We start from the raw sequence: 17,254 nt of genomic DNA on the forward strand, positions 1-17,254 counted from the left end.
GATTTTGTGATAGTGAATTAGTACTAGTAAAATTTCAGCAGCCAATGAGGTGAAGTGAGAAATGGCCAAGACTTTGCAGGAGAGGTGCTTCTGGTGGGCTCTGTAACTTGACTGACTGGGGCCCCTGAGTTGCCTCATCGCCCCTGGGGCTGGGTGATGGGGGTGGGGTGGGGAACAGTGTTCACACAGATACAAGCACATCACCTAATACTTCTAGAGTGACCGTATCCTCTTCCAGGTTTTGGCCTTGCTCAGACGGGGCACTAATTTCACAACGATAGTTCCCGGCATCATTTCTTGTAACATTTTTGATCCGTATACTGAAATCTATCAACTCAGCTCGATCTTTAAAATCACCTTTTAGAAAAAGAAGACAATGATGTTAATAGTAATGCACGTAAGCTTCTGTATCCTACCTCCCTCAAGTCGCTTCATTCAGTAACCAGAGCATCTCTTTTCCTATTAACAAACTCGATGTCAAAACTTAGAAGTTGTGTATGGGTGCTGCTATTTCAAATTTCTTTCTTTTAGAATGACATACTGTTCCCCAAAGAATATTCAGTTTCATCTTCCCATCTTCCCATATTTTATTTGAAAGAGTTCAACCCTCATTCCTGCCTTACTCCCTTCCTAACATGCTTATAAAAATATTCCTGTCTTCCAAGGATACTGGAGAGCCTCGTTTCAGTAGCTGGGATAGTATCTTTATGTGCTGTGTGATGGCCCACATGACACTGCCAGAAAGAAAAGGTGACAGGGGTCCTAAAAACACTCATTTGGTTAGTTTTTTATATTAATATGAACAGAATTAAAATAGTGTTTTGCGTAACGTTCAGATGCCAGAATTGGCAAGTGTAGAAAATTCAAGTAAAGACAGTTGGGCCATCAGCACCTTGAAGTCTATAGCCTTATCTTCACGGATAAGAACCAGAGGGATATTTTACATTTTATATGAACTTTAAACATTTGTTTGCTTGTTTAGTTCTTTAAAATTAAAGTAATACATAGTATTTTAAAATAATAACATGTTTATGATACTTGTTAAACTATATTTCCAACTTCTAAAATGTTAGTAATGGAATATTTCAAGCATCCACAAAATTGGAGAGTATAGTAAGATGAAACTCAATGTACCATCATCCAGCTAACAGTAATCAATGCATGGCCTGTTTATTTCACCCATACTTCTAACCACTGAATTATTTTGAAGCAAATCCGAGATATCATAGCTTTTCATTCATCATTATCAACACTTCAAATTAAAAATCTCATCATATATTCAATAGGAAGAATACGGAGCAGAAAGAAAGGTAGAACAAATTTAAAAAGAAAGCAATGGATAAAGGTAGTTGTATTTACCCTCCCTAAGCTACCCAGTAAGGGCCTAGCTTTCTAGATGGAGAACTGGAAATATGGAAAGTTATTATAACTGAGCAGTGACCCTCCATCCCAAACCTGCATTATCTTTTCTCTTGAGAGTTCAATGTATTGGGCCAGTGAGAACAATTGCATTTTATACCTTCTAGGACTGAGCTGAGACATGAAAGATCCAGGACCTCAGTGGTTCACCTACTTCTGTTTTCTGTTCTCTGGTTTTGGGGTTGTGTTCTAGGTCTCAGTCACTCACTGTTGGTTTCATCTCACACTTAGAAAAACATTTTCAGTTATCAGCCATGTCCTGTTCTCATTTGAAAATTAAAGCATCTGGGCTGAACTTGGTGCTTGTTCTCTCATTCTGGCCTCCTCAAGTCCACAGCTTCTTACCTTGAAGAGCCTGTTGATAGTAGACAAAGGAGACACTGGGCCCCAGTTTCTTCCACTCTAATCTGAAGGCAATGGTCTTCTTTGGGTACTTACAGGCTAAAATAACCTCTAGAAACAACAACAAAAATACTTATTTGCTAATTATCCTCTGAAATTATATTTTACTTAATTAAGCAATGAATGTTTAACATCCTTAAGTTATTCCTTTATATTTCAATTCATCCGTTCATTCATTTGTAAATTACCTCAACAGGTATCATGTTGGCTTAACCCAAATTTGAACTGAAAGCATCATAGCTCTTCCACGTAATAACTGTGCGACACTATGCTACTTCCCCTAATTCGTGAGCCTCAGTTACTATCTGTAAAATAAGAGAGTAGCTCATAGAATTCTTGTGAATCTTCAAATACAATAATATGTGCATAGTAAGTACTTTAAAATGGCATCTATGATTAGTTATCTTATTCTTTCCAGTATCAGTCTTCAAGGATTTTATAGGGTGGGAAAAGAGGCAAAAAGATAACATAAGTTCAGTCCAATGTGATGAATGCAAGGTTGGAGATAAGCAGAGGGTGCTTCCCACCTAGTGCCTATGAAAAGCGTGTTAGGCCAGCCCAGGCCATACTGTGGAAACCCACAGACGTTCCCTCAACATGCTACGTTCTCACTCAGATCCCTTCTTTGATAACCATCTACGAATACAGTCATACAAATCCAATGTGGTCTACTGATAAATTGTTGATTCCTATCCCTTACCTCAATCCAGATAAGTTATTGAAATATTTAATCTTGGCATCAAGCTTAACTTCCTCAATGTAGCTCACTAAGGTCACTTTATTACAAGAAATTTACTCCAGTTATATCATTAAAGAATTCCAGGAACCTCCTCTTTTTAACTGTCTAAACAGGATGATTGAGGGGGTAAAACCCAGCGCCTGACTGCCAGCTGCTTTAAGTTGCCAAATGGAAACCTCCTGGTCTAAATATTTTTAAAGTATATTTCAGCCAGGTTCTCCAGAGTTTCAACTTCATATTCCTGAGATTTATTTTTTGTTCCCACAATGCATATACATAGTTTGACCAAAAAGCACAGTATGTTTAACTGCAAGAGGAATTATGTTAAAATTTTTTCAAATATAATTTCTGATTTTGATGTTAAACAGATTTAATGACATTTTCAAAAAGTCTTCAGGATATTACGTGATATGGTAGATTAGAGAGTAATACTTAAATATTATCCCAGATTTTATTAAAAATGTACACAAAGGTATGGACAAAAAGTCTGTATAAATATGTATGAAAATATTAACCCATTGATGATTTCTGGATAACATAATTATGATATTTCTCTTTGTTATATGTAGTTTGTAGGTGTTTTAGTTACACACATATTGCTAGAAATATAGAAATAGAATAAAAGATAACAGAAAATTGAAAGTAGGACAAAGAAAGGCATGAACAAAAACCCCAAAAGTTGTTTTTAAGACTGTCTAAAGTTTTAAAGGCAGGTTTTACATTACAAGGAGACAACATTTTATAGATGTGTTTACAGTTATGCTCCAAAGACAAATGTGTGCTGAGGGACTTGTCTGAGGAAACACAGTTCTGTTCTGTTGATTAAGGAAAATGGGTGGTGACTTTCCGGAGTCTTGAGTTTTAGATAGGTTTCCTTCCCGTATTTTGTTGAGTTTCCAACAATTAAATACACACCCACATTCATTTTTAGACCATACTCCTTCTTAGGAATAAATTTATATTCAAATAATCATATTGTTTCATTTATTTAAACACACACACGCACACACACACACACACACACACACACAAACACACCTCTTGGCAATTCTTCCTAATTTGTGTCCTCATTGCTCTATGAAAAACCTCTGTAGATAGTATATTCAAAAATATAAGCCATGATTTTCCTAAATGCAGTGGCTCCACTCCTGCCTCACTCTCACTGACCATGTAAAATGTGGAGAAATGTTCTATCCAATTTGTCCAAAATATATTTAATACTTACTTTGTGTCCAGCATTGCTCTTGAGCTACATCAATAAGCAAAACAAAGATCTCTGCCCTTTTGGATCTTACAATTTACATGGGGGGGCCAGGCACATAAGAAACACAAAGTGAATTATATAGTATGTTAGGAGGTGATGAGCGCTATGGAACTAGAGTAGATCAGAGTACAGGAGGGTTCAGAGTGCTGGGGGAGGGGGTGCAATTTAAAAAATTAGGGTAGTCAGAGTTCACCTCCCTTAGAAGGTAACATTTGACCAAAGACTTAAAAGAGGGAATTCGAATTCCTTAGAATTCAAATTAGAATACCCTAGAATTCGAATTTAGAATTTGCCATGTGTTTTTTTGGGAGTGTTCCAAGCAAGGCACTAGCCAGTGCCAAGATCGTAAGGTGAAAATATCTTGACCTTCAGAACTATGGGAAACAGTAGATCTACTGGAATCATAGGGATAAAGTTCGTGAACTTAGAAGCTAACTAACATGGATTCTCCTCTCTCTTCTCAGCCAAAAGTCAACCCTCGGGGCCAGCATAACTCTGCATCTAGCCCTAGGGTTATTCTGCCATAATATGGTAGCTTAAAGCACAGGCTTTTGAGTTGGACCTGTGCCATATACTAAGTGTGTGATTTGGGGCAAATAACTTTTTTGAAGAGTATATTCACATCTGTAAAATGAAAAAAAAAAAATAATAACAGTACTTATCTCGCCAAGTTGTTGTAAGGATTGAGAGATGATGCACTTATATACTTGGGTGCACATGGTACTTTGCCTATAGCATGTGTTCCATAAATGGTCATTATTAATTTCATCCATGAGAAACTGCTCTTAGTTGCAGTTGTAAATTTGCCTTGACATAATAAAAATCCACACTTTATACCATCACAAATTTACCTAAAAGTCATTCAAATTTGAACTAAAATGTTACTTCTGTTTGAGACAGCAGAGAAAATAATAGAGATAAATCGTATTTTCTCAAAGTAATGCATATTGAAACAGAAATATGCACCAAGTTGTTCCATTAAGATGACTATTTCATTGCCAAAAATATGTTTCATTTGAATTGAGAAAAAATAATTTTTTGTTTAGAAAAAGCATTAGCAACAACTATTTTGCATGTAGCAAAATAGTCACTTTTAGCAATCATATAGAATCATTGTGAATTTTAATCTTTTAGGATTCTGAACTGTATCTTTTTATTTTATTCTCTGTGCTCAAGTTAAAAATCATCGAAATCTGGGGTGCCCGGTTAGCTCAGTTGGTTAGAGCATGGTGCTAATAACACCAAGGTTGCGGGTTCGATCCCCGCATGGGCCACTGTGAGCTGCACTCGCCTCAAATAAATAAATAAATAAATAAATAAATAAATAAATAAATAAATAAATAATCAAAATCTTACATAATGCAAGGAGAGAACTGATGCTACTAAAGTAGTTCTAAAGAATTACCAGAAATTACTTCTTGGAGAAAAGCAGGCTCTGATTTGTAGCTCTCGAGGCCGGACACTCTGTGTAAGACTGCTTATATAATTAATGGGGCTGGCAGAACTGCCTTCATTTCAGTCTCATTCTGTTTTTGGCACCACTATGGGAAGTGATACAGAACAGTACACTAAAAAGAAGGAATTAATTCACGATTTATTGACAGAGAGACAAGACAGGAAAGAAAATGAATGAGTTGGGTGGAAGACACACATGCACAAATCATAAAATATTTTAGACTTTAACTAAAATTAAGTTACTGCATAAAATATCCTAAAACCAAAATGTGGAAGAGGATATTTATTTTTGCTTTATGGAGAGCCAAGTTGGGGTGTCTGGGGCACATATAAAATAGAATCAAAATGTAATTTCTGATTAAAAGGAGCAGAGACAAAATTGAAAAATAGAAAATACTTGGGGATAAATAAAACTAACATTTGCAATAAAACAGAAAGGATTTTCTACACTTAAAACAAAGCACACAATGAAAAGTAATGTAAATGGTACAGGGTTTTAGTTTGGAGTGATAGAAATGTTTTGGAACTGGACAGAAGTGGGGGTTGCACAGCATTGTGAATGTACTAAATGCCACTGAAGTGTTCACTTTAGCATTATGTGAATTTCACCTCAATACAGTTTTTAAAAATTAACGTAAGACTAAAGAATATAATTTTGGCATCCTAATTCAGATATCATGCCATAGGGCCTGCGAAGACAGTGATGTACATCCATGGTATCTAACTGGATGGACCCAACAGGAAGAACCTCCAGAAAAGTAAAAAGTAAGTGAAATTAACTTCATTTCCTTTGTCCCTCGTGGACACCCTGACCCATCTTTTCCTCACTACGCTCAGTCTTTTGGGCTTTCCAGTCTCTTTGGGAACCTTGTCCAGCCCTGCTTATCTGTCCTATAAATGCGCTCTGTATTCCCAAATTATTCCCAATCATTAATTTCCTTTTCCCACCTCTCCCCATTTAAAACTAAGTCATGATAAAGAGTGAGTGTTTTATTAGCTTAATCATGTAAAATATTAGGACTTAAAAGAATCTGATTAACTTAAATAATTATTTTAGTGACTTATTATTTGTAAATGATGAGCTGATTTTTATCGCAGCATATTTTTACTGAATAAGCACATGTAACATTTATTACGTGCTATTGTAAACGCTGGTTAAATACTAATTCATTTAATTCCTACCCATCGCGGTCTTCTTCTTTAATCTTTGTCTCTTTCCTTCAAGCCTCTCTCTCTCCAAACCCAGGAACCTAAGACATGCCTGAAAAGAGGGATCAGGCATTCAGGACTTGTTTCTCAAATGTTTAGAATCTCTGGCCTAACCAAGCACCATATTCAAGAAACAGTCATTCTTCTCTTTGCCTAGCATTATTAATTGCGTTCTAGGTAAAAGATCCTTTGAAAAAGTATTTGACACAATATTTGAAGTAAACTTATAAAAGCCCTTATAAATTTTTTCTTGCTTATCAGAGCCTTTACATTTTTTTTTTTTTTAAGTTGCGGTAATATACTCATAACTTAAAATGTGCCACCTTAACAATTTCTAGCTGTATAGTTCAGTAGTGTTAAGTGTATTCACATTGGTGGGCAACCAATATCCAGAACTTTTCCATCTTGCAAAAACTGAAACTTTACATACATTCAGTACCAACTCTCCCTTATAAATATTTTAAGAAGCTAAAATAAATAACAAAACAGCACCCCAAAATAGGTTATATTAATGCCATCTTAAATACGTTAAGTATTCGCAGTGTTAATTTCCATTTACCCTATCTAGCTGGCTGGAAACTTTGCAAAATCTCCATCTCCCAGTTTCACAAATTAGATTTGCTTTGTTGCAGATAATTTACATAATAAGAGGCCCTCTTTGTACATCAGGTCTTTCAGCGAATGTCCAAAATTTCCACTGAGAAAGAGTTCTCAAGGCAGAAAAAGCACGGAGCAGCATTGTAGGTATAAAAGAATTAGTGTGAGGTGAGGCAGACGGTCTGGACAAATAGAAAGACAGTATCACATGTGTCATTCTCATAAGTCATTTAAACAATACAGTCTGTGAAAATCAGTAAGGTACTCTACCTTGATACTCTATTGCTGTGACTACTTTAGGGTCTTTTGGGGCAGAGAATCCATAGGCCTTATGATCTGGAAGATTAAAACAGATAGGATAATTAAAATAGTACGAAAGGCCATTTTTAAATGTGTGAATGGGATGCAATATTAAAGAAAACTGGCCTCAAGTTTGGTGACAGTTTCACACAATTCATGACACATAAGTTTTAAAGTATCAAAATAAGAAAAACGAATCCAAACCGTTACTTGTCTCTTCCATCTTCTGCATCGTGGTTTTGCCCTTTAAGCATTTCCCAAAGGAGAACCTGTGAATCTATTAAGGACCCACCGCAGGCAACACATTCTCCCAAGCCCAATTGTTAAACAAGAGTTTATGTCCTTAAATCAGCTAATATACAATCGAATGTCACAGGGTACTGTACCCCAAGTAAAAGCTAATAATTTTTAGCACCCCATTCAAGGGTATAAGTTGTTTACAAACTTATCCCTGACTATACCTACATCATATAGAAATGAGTCACTATGGTGATTATGACGGGTAATGTGATCTGATAGTTATACGGAGATGATGATGATGGTGGAGGTGATATCATTCCCATAACCTTTTATAAAATTTGCATTTTAAAAAGTGCTTATACATACTTTTTTATTCTATAAAATTCAATATTCAGGCTAGACACTAGTTTCTTTTACAGTTTTTAAAATTTAGTTTTCAATTACAATTGACATATAATATTATATTAGTTTCAGGCGTACAGCACAGTGATCATACATTCACATACCTTATGAATAGACATTACTAAGACTTAAGCAACAAAGTAGCAAAACCAGGAATTAAAACTTTCTAATTCAATATTTGATATGCCTCACTTTGTGTTATGGGAATCATTCTATAGTCCAATTGAATGACCATGTTTTATAATAATTTAAATTATTCCTATAAGTATTTATCTCTAAAATACAAATCCTACCAGGGAAAGAGTTTTGCATGTTGCATTCTCGGATACAGCCTGAATACCTAGAACACTGCCTGACATAAAGCAAGGCACAATAAATATGTGTTGAACAAATAAATTATACTACTCTTATTGTATATTAATGACAAGAATCCAGTAAAAGGGGGTCAGATCAAAATGACACTGATGAAGGGTTCCTGAAGGCAAGTAATTCTTTTTGGAAGGTATTGTAAGTATATAATATTGGATTGGTATTAATTATTTCAAAATAAGAATAATGCAAAATGTTCTTGTTGAGTACCTTGAGTAAAAAATTTAGGCAAAACAATCCAGCTGTTGTCTCTCATTATTCACGAAAAAAATCATACATGAAATAATCTAAGACCAAATTAAACTGATCATAAAAATTTATAGGTGGTTATTTCTTAAAGACATATTTCTACAATTTACTAGAAATGCTGTTTGTCTGCTCATGCTACTCTCTATTTTCTGTCTTCATATGATCTACAGACTCTGTTTTCACCAAGGCAGAAATGACCTCTTTGCCACCATATCCAATGGACACTTTTCAGTTTTTATCTTACTTGATCTCTCTATGACATCTGACTCTGTTGACTTCCTTAGATTGTGTGACATGACTCTCTTCTAGTCTTCTGTCTGTCTCCCTTGTGGGTTCTTTCTTGTTCTTTCCATCCATCCATCCTTCCTTCCAGGAACTGCTTTTCTGACTCAACTAACTCCTTTCTATATAATCTCTTATAATCTCATTTACTCAACTACCATTTATTTGCTCAAAATTCCTAAATCTGTACCTCCAGCTAATTTCTCTCCTGAGAATAAATCCATAAATTCTTCTTTCTACAGAATATCTATATCTTCATTTCCTGTAAGCACCACAAACTCATGGGCAAAAATAACCTCATAGGTTTACCCCCAAACTTTGTTTCCTTTCTACAAATCCCATCACAGTGAAAGGCACCACATCCCACATGGTCACTCATGTCAGGTATTGCCCATGATGCATCCATCTTCTCATCCATTTACTCATCAGTTTCCATCTATAGACTGACCGCTGTGTGTCATCAAGCATGATGTTGTGGGATATCCCACCCCCCGCCCCCACCTTCATGCAGCCAAGTGCTCTTTGCCTCAGGAGGGAATGTACGTGGCTAAAACCAGAGAAAGAAGAGCAGCATACTTCCTGCCTTTCCACATTTAGAAACCCTGGCCACAAGGGAAATGGAAACGACTCACAGTTTACATAAAATTTTAAGAAAAATCATCCTCAGAAAAATATACCTTCTCCCCAGCGTAAGGGTAGAGAGGAGGAAGTGAGTTGGAGAACTTGGATAGATATTAGTAGGCTCTTGAGAAAGAATAACAATAGCTAACACTTAGTAAGCATTTAGATCTTAGGCAAAGTTCCCAGTGCTTTACAAGGATTAACTTATTTAATTCTCACAACAATTTTCTGTGGTTAGGGTACCATTTTTTAATCCACACTTTCTTCAGGTGGGGAAACTGAGGCACAGAGAGGGTAAGAAACTTGGCCAAGGTTATACGAGTAGTAAGTGGTGGAGGTGGGATTTGAACTTAGCCAGTCTCTACCTAAAGCCCACTGAGTTTATTACTGTACTGTCCTGGGCCACACATCATGTCCCTGCATGCTAAACGATGAGCAAAGTTGCACATTAACAAAGATTGCACATGACAGGTGGAAAGGTCCATTGGTCTAATGAAGACGAAACCACCATTGAGAAAATGGTGGTTATAATGAAGGCAAAGGACTGCCTCTGACGCACAACAGCAGGTGGAAGCTAAGAGGCTGTGACGGGAGAACTAGGACAACAAGGTAATCTCAGAGCCGAGGCTCCAGGTGAGGGTTTCTCAGTCTTGACACTATTGACATTGGGGCCGGACCATTGTTTGCTGTGGGGGCTGCCCTGTGCACTGTAGGATATTTTACAGAATCCCTCGCTTCTACCCACTTGATGCCAGTAACATCCCCCGCCCATGGCACCCCAAGTCATAACCAAAAATGTTTCTAGATATTGCCAAATGCTAAGGATAGAGGTGGGAAAATCACACCCGGCTGAAAAACCACTGCTTTAGACTTACAGCTAGGTTGGTTTGAAGAACCAGCAATAAAAATAAACAAATAGACTAAAGGAAGGCAAAGAACCATGAGTTTAAGGATTTTGAAAGGTCCTATGAGGAATTCCTATCAGATTTTTTAAACTATGAAATAATCTGTTACACTTCTGGGAAGGAGAGAAAAATCTTTCACACAATATAGCATCTTTTCTTTGATTTACTTATCTACATGTACATTAACATGGAAATTAGTCCTTCACTGTACTAGACTTTATCACTCCTAAGGAACCCGCTATTGTGAATATATATTTTTTTCTTTTCTCTCCCTTAGAAGCCTGGACAGCAAATCGTGAAAAGAAAAGCTCAAAAATCTACAGGCCTCGAATATCATGTCGAACATTATTCAACTATTCAGGTTCTATACTTTTAATTTGTAAACAACTTCATTAGGGAAATTGGCAAACCTGGTGTGTACATGAAGAATGTAGGATTGAACTAATCCTTTTTATTGACAGCTGTAAATATACTTGCATAAAGCAGCGACCCATGTGGTTCAATCTTAGAGAGGTGTCAGGGCCACCAAGGAGTAATTTCAAAATAACTCTTTGGCTTGTGTATTTCAAAAACCATGAAGGGGCCCACACAATCTTTTAAAATATCCTTTTTCTCCTTTTCAGTCACTCTGTCACATAGCAGAATATGTCCCATGTTCCTCTGAACTCCACCCTCACTGCCTCATGCCTTTCTTTTCCAGCGTCTCCACCCACTCCTTCCCCGATTTAGTTTTGTAGAGACCAAAGGGAGGGTCCAGATCTTCCGAGAGCAGAGGAAGGGAAGAGACTAAGCTGGCCAAGCCAGAATCCTCCTAAGTGACCTGGCAAAAAGACAGGGTTTCATGTGTTCTTGTTACATTACACCTAAATTTAAAAGATATGAATGTTTTTACCAATGAGTCTCATTTCAAACCATTATTCTGTGAAACTTTCAAAGTGCACTTTGAAAAAGTCTCTTTTCTCCTTCAGCAATGTGTAAATTAGTACCCTCAGAGAATTTCCAATTAGGACTGGCATTTCTTGTGATTTTTGAACTATTTTAGTACTTTTTAGACAAAACAGTGAAGGCTCATATTCCCTAGCAACCAGTCGAGGAAAAAACCTGGGCAAAATAGGAAAAGATAATCTTTGTTCCCACCACATTATGCTATCTTTGAACTTTTCAAACACCCACCACGCTGCCTACTCAGTGTTTATTTTCTTCAGGACACTTGGGTCTTCTTTCATTAGAGGCAAACGTTAGGCCAATCTGAGACTGGAAGACTTAGGCCTGTGTTAAATCATTTCCTTCCTTTTCAATTTTTCTACTTGTTTAAACTACCTTTGAGAAAAATTTCTTAAATTTTTCAAAAATCACTTTAGAAGTGTCAACAGCTATTAACTTCAGATTTTATTAAGTTCTTCATACATTTTATATGTATATATTTGAATAGGAAAAAAAAAAAGTGTGTCCCAGACACTAAAAAAGTGAGGATTGGTTGAACTGGCAAAACAATAAAGGCAAAAAAATTATAATAAGGATTAGTTTTAAAGAATTAATAAATAGGTACTATTTCTTGGTAGCTGAATAAATATTTCTGTCACTTTGAGTGTCCTCCTAGCTACCTTGCTTCCTCTAATTCTATTTACTTCAAGGTTTGTTGTTAATAAGGTAAAAATAATTAAAATGTGTGGTCCTTATTTTGAACTTATTTAAACTAAATCTTCTAAAAAACATTTACTTATTACAAGATTTCTACCTTGTTTCAGCCTTTCTAGTCTTGGAATTCAGTTTATTTTTTTTAACTTGCACCCACTAACTCCTTTTATGAGGACAAAATGTTGGCGTTTGTATCAACATTTCACTAGCAGATGTTAGGAACAGTCTCTGTTGGCTGCTTTCTTGAACTGACTTTTATTTTGTCTTCACATTTCCAGAATCAGTTAAATAGGAAAACAAACAATTGTCATGTAGGTCCACTGGTTGAGGTCAACAATTGTTTTAAAGTGAGTTACAAAACATCTTTAATAGTATGGATTTGTGCCAGAGTCACTGGCAGAAGTTCATAATATGAGGTTAAGAGATGATTATTTCCATAACTGTTAACAACTCCCAGTCAAGTCACATGAAACCTTTGTGTTCCTTTCCCCTCCAACTGTAAGAATAAAAGTTCTTATATTGTCTCTCACTTATCTAAAACAATCTGATTTGACTAAAAATAAATACTTTTTTCTTTTAAAAACAAACTTACTATAAGAGTGTTGTTTAAATGAACACTTTTAATTAAAAACATGAGTAGGAAAAATTGACAGGTTATAGAGATTGGTTTGTTTTTTAAATACATTACAGAGACTACCATGCACAAAAGCTAGTTATAAAAACTGGATATACATTATTTCGTAAATTTTCAAAACTAAAAATGAATAGCCATGTGGTTTTTATAATCACTGATATACAATTATTACACTAACAACTATAAAAATGATGCACAGGGCTAGAAGTAACAAATAAAATAGTACCACCCACTATTTATTACGGATAAATTTTATATGGATAGAAAGTAAGCCAATGAGGTAGGAATTAGGAGTTAGATAATATACCCATCTATCTCACTATCATTCAACCATAGTAAGTCTAGAGTAAGGAGAGGGGTGGGGAGGGAAGGAGGAGGGAGGAGGAGGAGGCCAAGGGAGACAGACAGACAGACAGACAGAAAGACAGACAGACAGACATGTCCTTCTAGCCTCTCAAAAACAGGACATTCTGGCCCTTCCTCTTAATGAGATTTTCATACCCTATTTTCAGAGAAAAGGAAGCCACATAAACTGCAAGGAAAAATAAAAGACTATTTCACTTTAGAGCTACCCTGACTGATGTCCTGGTGAGTTAATGATGACCTAAAGAATTTAAGGGTGATTTGACTATGAATAAATTTTCCCCTTAAGAACCTAGCATCTGAGCAAAATGTGACTCCACTGTGTTAATATCCTCTTTGACAGATGTGAGCATTGAGAGAGGTTAAGTAGCTCGCCCAAGGTCACAGCCCTAGAATGCAGGGAAGACAAGATGTGCATCTACATCTAGTTAGTGTGGCTGCCCTGCTGCCATTCTCAACCGGTGCAAGGCTTTGTGAGAAAGTAGTGTCAAACCCAGTATGGCCAAACGCTCTGCAGATGGCTTCACATCCATTTTCAAGCCTTAGGGTTGTAAAGATATTATTCAGAGAGTATCTAATCAGTTACCATTTTTAACAGAACAAGCGTTAATGGGCAACTGTTTATGATGAATGAATGAACTAATTTGAATAAACCTTGTATGTTTATTATATACTGCTCAAAATTTTATGCCCCCTCTCCATATCTGCTTTTTAAATCATCTGCATATAAGAAGGACAATTGGTGTTTCAGAACTGCATATAAAGTTGTTTTCCTATACTTTATATGCATTGGGAAATTTCTGGAAATTTCTAAGGGAGTCTGTTACCCAAACAACAAGACAATAAAAATTTTCAGGTGATTTTAGATATGAACTAAATAAATTAGCTTCTTACAGTAAAATAAATTCTCAAAAATTTCAAAGACATGGCCTTCAGCACATCTTCAAGTGTTCAATGGTGGCTAATAGCATCACAAAGCTATCAATGGTTATATTTCTTACCATGGACACCTCAGGAGGAAATAAAAGAAGCCATTCTAGGATTCTGAGATCTTTCTTTGAAATTATCCAAGTGACAATCTCAGCCAAATACAACTCATTTACCTGTGGTATTAACTATAGATGTTAAATACATGACAACAGTCAACTCAAATCCAACAGACTTTCAAGACAAGATGAAGAAATGTCATTTTCTAAAATCAATACCAATAAATATCAAATATTCAATGGAAGGCATGATTGTTGACTACTCTATGTTCTAATTGGTGCTCCCTAAGATTAAGGTGCCAAGAAACAATGGCCCTAAACTTTTATTAGTGTAAAATAAGAAAATGTTACTAAAGATGTCAGATATCAGAATACTCGTAGACACATAATGTAAAGAGCACTAATGGTGAGAGCACTAAAATGGGAGAGGTGAAGAACGACAAACCTGAGGGTCTCTCCCCACTCACTGTCTCATGTGGTCTGGGTTGTGTCTCTGACACATCCTTACAGTGGAGATGGTTCCTCAAGCTTTGAGAGCTTGGTGACATTTCAATTTAAAATCATTCATTGCCTTTCAATCTGAAATTACAGTTAGTAACTCCTAAACTTCAATATGGTTTTTCAAGGTTAAAAGTCCAGTATTTAATAGTTATGTTTCTCAGCAGAAATGAACACGCTAAGGTAATTGCCAAACAAGTAATTTTTGAGAGCAGGCAATGTAACTCATTTCTCCAGAGTCTTGATCAGCTGTGGGCAAATAGCTAAAATAGAGTTTCTGACCCTGTGTTCTCAACTCTGGTTCTTGAATCACCAAGGTGTGGCAATCTGAGAATTCTTGCACAAAGTGTCCTCTAACAGATTACTCAGTGGCTGTTTGGGTCAGGGGAGAGTGCAATAGTTATTCTGCAGTTATTTGATATTTATAAACCCACTTAAGCACCATATGTGAGAAGATAGCACTCTACCATCTACTAAGCATTCTCCACCTCCCACGACACAGATGTTTGTTTTAAATTTTCTTAATACCTTCAGAGTATTTTTTTCTTGGCCTTACTAAGTGAATTTTGGGAGTCAAGTTTTTATTTTTTGAAAGTACAGCATGCTGTTATGAATACAAATAGTGTTTTACAGAGATTCGTATAAAAAGTGTCAAAAAGATTCTCTAATATCACCAATTTGTTAAATTTATTATCTGCAAATGCAGTTATCATTTCTCAAATGAAAACTGTGCACTAGTGTTTTCAATCTTTCTCCAAATTAGAAGTTTTATAAAATATGAATGAATAAACACATAAAGGGATGCAGAATGACCAGGAATTTAAAAGCTTTAGGGCTCTCACGTGCATGGGCACCTCACAAGGCCCTGGGGTGAGGGGTGGCGAGAGACTACCAATGTAAGCATATTTTGTAAAATTTGAAAAAATAAAATTTTTTGCTCAATTTTTCTTAGTGAGGGCACCAATAATCCATCCCTGCACACAATTATGGACTTCTCCTTATTAATGAGTTTATTTAGCTTTCAAGATTTGACCACCCACGATAAAGTGGTCTCCAGAGTCCATTACCTGATAGTTCCACCTTTAAAATACTAAGGATTTTATATGACCAACAACTTAGCAGTCTCCTGCTCATGTACACTCGCTCTCTATCAAATGTCAATCCCTGAAATATGAGAATTGTATGAATTTTATTTTTCAACTCTCCTGATGGATAATTCATAAAAACTTTGTCCCTTACATTTCATACATGTTGTTAATTACATTCTATTACCATGAATGCTTCCAGAAGACATTTGAAAACTAAGGGAAACCTTCCCAGCTTATTGTTGCTTCATGTTTCCTTTGATTAGTCTTCAGGAAGCCAAAGGAACGAGAACCATTTATTTTGAAGTGCAGAGCATGGAAACAATGGTTTGGCATGCTTTAACTGTAGTACTTTACAACTGTCGGGCAAGATTGTTCACTTATTAGTTACTCTGATTTCTCTGATGCTCTAAATCCAAGTACTATAATTTCCCTTTTCTTTTGGTAAAGACAATTTTCTGACTCACTTTTTCACTTCAAAACTGGTTTTACTACAACCAACTGCAAGCTAACATAAAAATGCAATTTTTTCTTTGTCTTGTGCATCTGAAACTAGTAAAATTAAAAAAAAATAAAAATAAAAAATGCAACTTTTAGGGTCAGTCAACCAGACCAGTAAAAGAAATGGTTTAATGAACACCTGTATTGTGGGCTGGATGTTTGTGTCCCCCGTTAATCCGTATGTTGAAATCCTAACCCCACTGTGATGGTATTAGGAGGCAGAGCCTTTGGGAGGTGATTGGGTCATGAGGATGGAACCCTCACAAATGGGATTAGTGCCCTTATAACCTTATAAAAAGGACTCCAAAGAGCGAGCTAGCTCTATGAGCCATGTGAGCACACAATGAGAAGTCAGCAGATTCAGCAGACACCAAATCTGCCAGCACCTTAATGTCAGGCTTCTAGCCTCCAGAACTGTGAGAAATAAGCGATTGTAGTTTGAGCCACCCCGTCTGTGTTATTTTTGTTACAGCAGCTTGAACTGCCTAAGATAATCTGCATGCATTCAAATCAGTGGGACCTTCAGACCTGAATCCTAAAATGGTCAGAAAACGAGTATGTACTATTAGAGATCCAACTTCTGATGGACAAAGTTATCTGTGTCCAAATTTCGCGTGCAAAAGTCTAACTGTCATAACATAATTCAGGCAAAATGGCTGTTTGCTATCCTGCATAGCAGTAGGATGACTGGACTTATGACAGAATCAACTATTTTGATATTATGCAGTCAGTCTTAGCACTTCAGTTGGTGATGAGGTCGTATCAGCACTGACTTCTCACCTATTGGGATAAAGAACTAGATAGTGTTGTACCACCAGCACCATTTTCAACAGCTTGGCTTTTTGACTAATTATTATCTGAAATAAAACACACACACACACACACACACACACACACACACATTAAAGTACAGACGCACACACATTAAAGTACAGAGTCTGTTATAAATGTGGCCTAAGTCTATTATAGATGAAAACAGACTCATTCTTCATCTTCAGGAAGTCATAATTGATAGAGCAGAAATGAGACCTAGCAAGGTTTAAAACCCTGTGCTATGAATAACTAGTCACACAGCCAGGGGCAAGCTACAGCCTCA

The 17,254-nt window shown here is 36.3% G+C and overlaps 1 protein-coding gene, 1 long non-coding RNA gene and 1 other non-coding gene across 11 annotated transcripts in view; 2 read left to right on the forward strand and 1 right to left on the reverse strand.

Moving 5' to 3' along the window:
- JAM2 (junctional adhesion molecule 2) overlaps positions 1-17,254 on the reverse strand; it is a 50,089-nt gene that overhangs the window by 15,926 nt on the left and 16,909 nt on the right. For all 9 annotated transcript variants that reach the window (XR_012494151.1, XR_012494142.1, XR_012494143.1 and 6 more), the window contains exons 2-4: positions 7,356-7,421; positions 1,765-1,872; positions 205-357 (exon numbers count right to left, since the gene is read on the reverse strand). Coding sequence is in view for 6 of the 9 variants with exons in the window: in XM_019729856.2 (XP_019585415.2) it covers positions 205-357; positions 1,765-1,872; positions 7,356-7,421 (327 nt within the window). In the remaining 3 variants the exon portion in view is untranslated. The remainder of the gene's footprint in view (positions 1-204; positions 358-1,764; positions 1,873-7,355; positions 7,422-17,254) is intronic.
- Positions 5,025-5,098, forward strand: TRNAI-AAU (transfer RNA isoleucine (anticodon AAU)). The gene has a single exon. It is a non-coding gene; the product is annotated as a tRNA-Ile (tRNA).
- On the forward strand, positions 5,205-16,242 carry LOC141570196 (uncharacterized). The gene is made up of 2 exons (XR_012494164.1): positions 5,205-6,044; positions 10,731-16,242. It is a non-coding gene; the product is annotated as an uncharacterized LOC141570196 (long non-coding RNA).

Source organism: Rhinolophus sinicus, linkage group LG01 (assembly GCF_036562045.2).
Source record: "Rhinolophus sinicus isolate RSC01 linkage group LG01, ASM3656204v1, whole genome shotgun sequence".
Classification (NCBI taxonomy): Eukaryota; Metazoa; Chordata; class Mammalia; order Chiroptera; family Rhinolophidae; genus Rhinolophus; species Rhinolophus sinicus.